Source organism: Limulus polyphemus, unplaced genomic scaffold (assembly GCF_000517525.1).
Source record: "Limulus polyphemus unplaced genomic scaffold, Limulus_polyphemus-2.1.2 Scaffold2036, whole genome shotgun sequence".
Classification (NCBI taxonomy): domain Eukaryota; kingdom Metazoa; phylum Arthropoda; class Merostomata; order Xiphosura; family Limulidae; genus Limulus; species Limulus polyphemus.
Genome location: NW_013667646.1, coordinates 16,791 through 17,789, shown reverse-complemented (window position 1 = coordinate 17,789; position 999 = coordinate 16,791). Strand labels below are relative to the sequence as shown.

At 34.6% G+C, this 999-nt stretch overlaps 1 protein-coding gene across 1 annotated transcript in view; it reads left to right on the top strand.

The window, feature by feature from the left end:
* The window catches only part of LOC106465743 (kinectin-like), a 52,530-nt gene that overhangs the window by 37,047 nt on the left and 14,484 nt on the right, over positions 1 to 999 (top strand). The window contains exon 18 of the mRNA XM_022393660.1: positions 488 to 697. Coding sequence (XP_022249368.1) covers positions 488 to 697 — 210 coding nt within the window. The remainder of the gene's footprint in view (positions 1 to 487; positions 698 to 999) is intronic.

Genomic DNA, 999 nt, shown 5'->3' with positions numbered 1-999 from the left:
GTTTAGATGACCAGTTTATTGTAAAAAATGTGGTAGGGGAGTTTAGATGACCAGTTTATTGTAAAAAATGTGGTAGGGGAGTTTAGATGACCAGTTTATTGTAAAAATGTGGGAGGAGAGTTAGAATAACCCGTTTATTGTAAGTTAAGATGACCAGTTTAAATTAAGGTGATTGTTATGTATCCTTTAACATCACTTTGAATTCTCTGTTCTATATAAAAACAAGTATGTAATACAAATAAACCAGAAACTTGCGATATAATCCCTCATTTTATTTATGGAATTCTATGGGAGGGTTAAACTAAATAAACTTGTACAATATTTTCTTCTTAGTGCAAAACAGTAAAGGTGGTACAATACAGCATCAAAACTGAGGATGTAATGTAGGTTTTAAAATTTTAAGATTTCTCACTTTGTAAAATTTAAAGTAGAATCATGGAAGATTAAAAATAGAGATATTGTAATTGAATTGTATTTATTTGAATAGGATTATGCCAGCTGGTGTTCTCAGTTTAAGGTGGAAGCCTCACAGGTACTGGAGCAACTAAATTTGACAGAATCAACCCATTCACCTGAAGAATGCTTGAGAAAGGATGAGAGATTGGCTGAAATGACAGCTCAATTAGCTGAAGCAGGAGAGTATAGTCGTAAACTGGAGATTGAAACTGATCACTACAAGACAGCTCTTAAAGGGACTGTAAGTTTCATAATAACTAGTTTACAGTATGATCACTAAAAAATGTAGTAGCTTTGTTACAACTTGCTCACAGTATGATCACTAAAAACTGTAGTAGTTGTTTGTTACTATTACCGTGCCGTATGGTCACTAAAACTGTAGTAGTTGTTTTGTTACTATTATCGTGCCGTATGGTCACTAAAACTGTGGTAGTTGTTTTGTTACTACCACCGGGCCGTATGGTCCCTGAAACTGTGGTTGTTGTTTTGTTACTACCACCGGGCCATAGTGGTCCCTAGTAAACTGTGGTAGTTGTTTGTTAC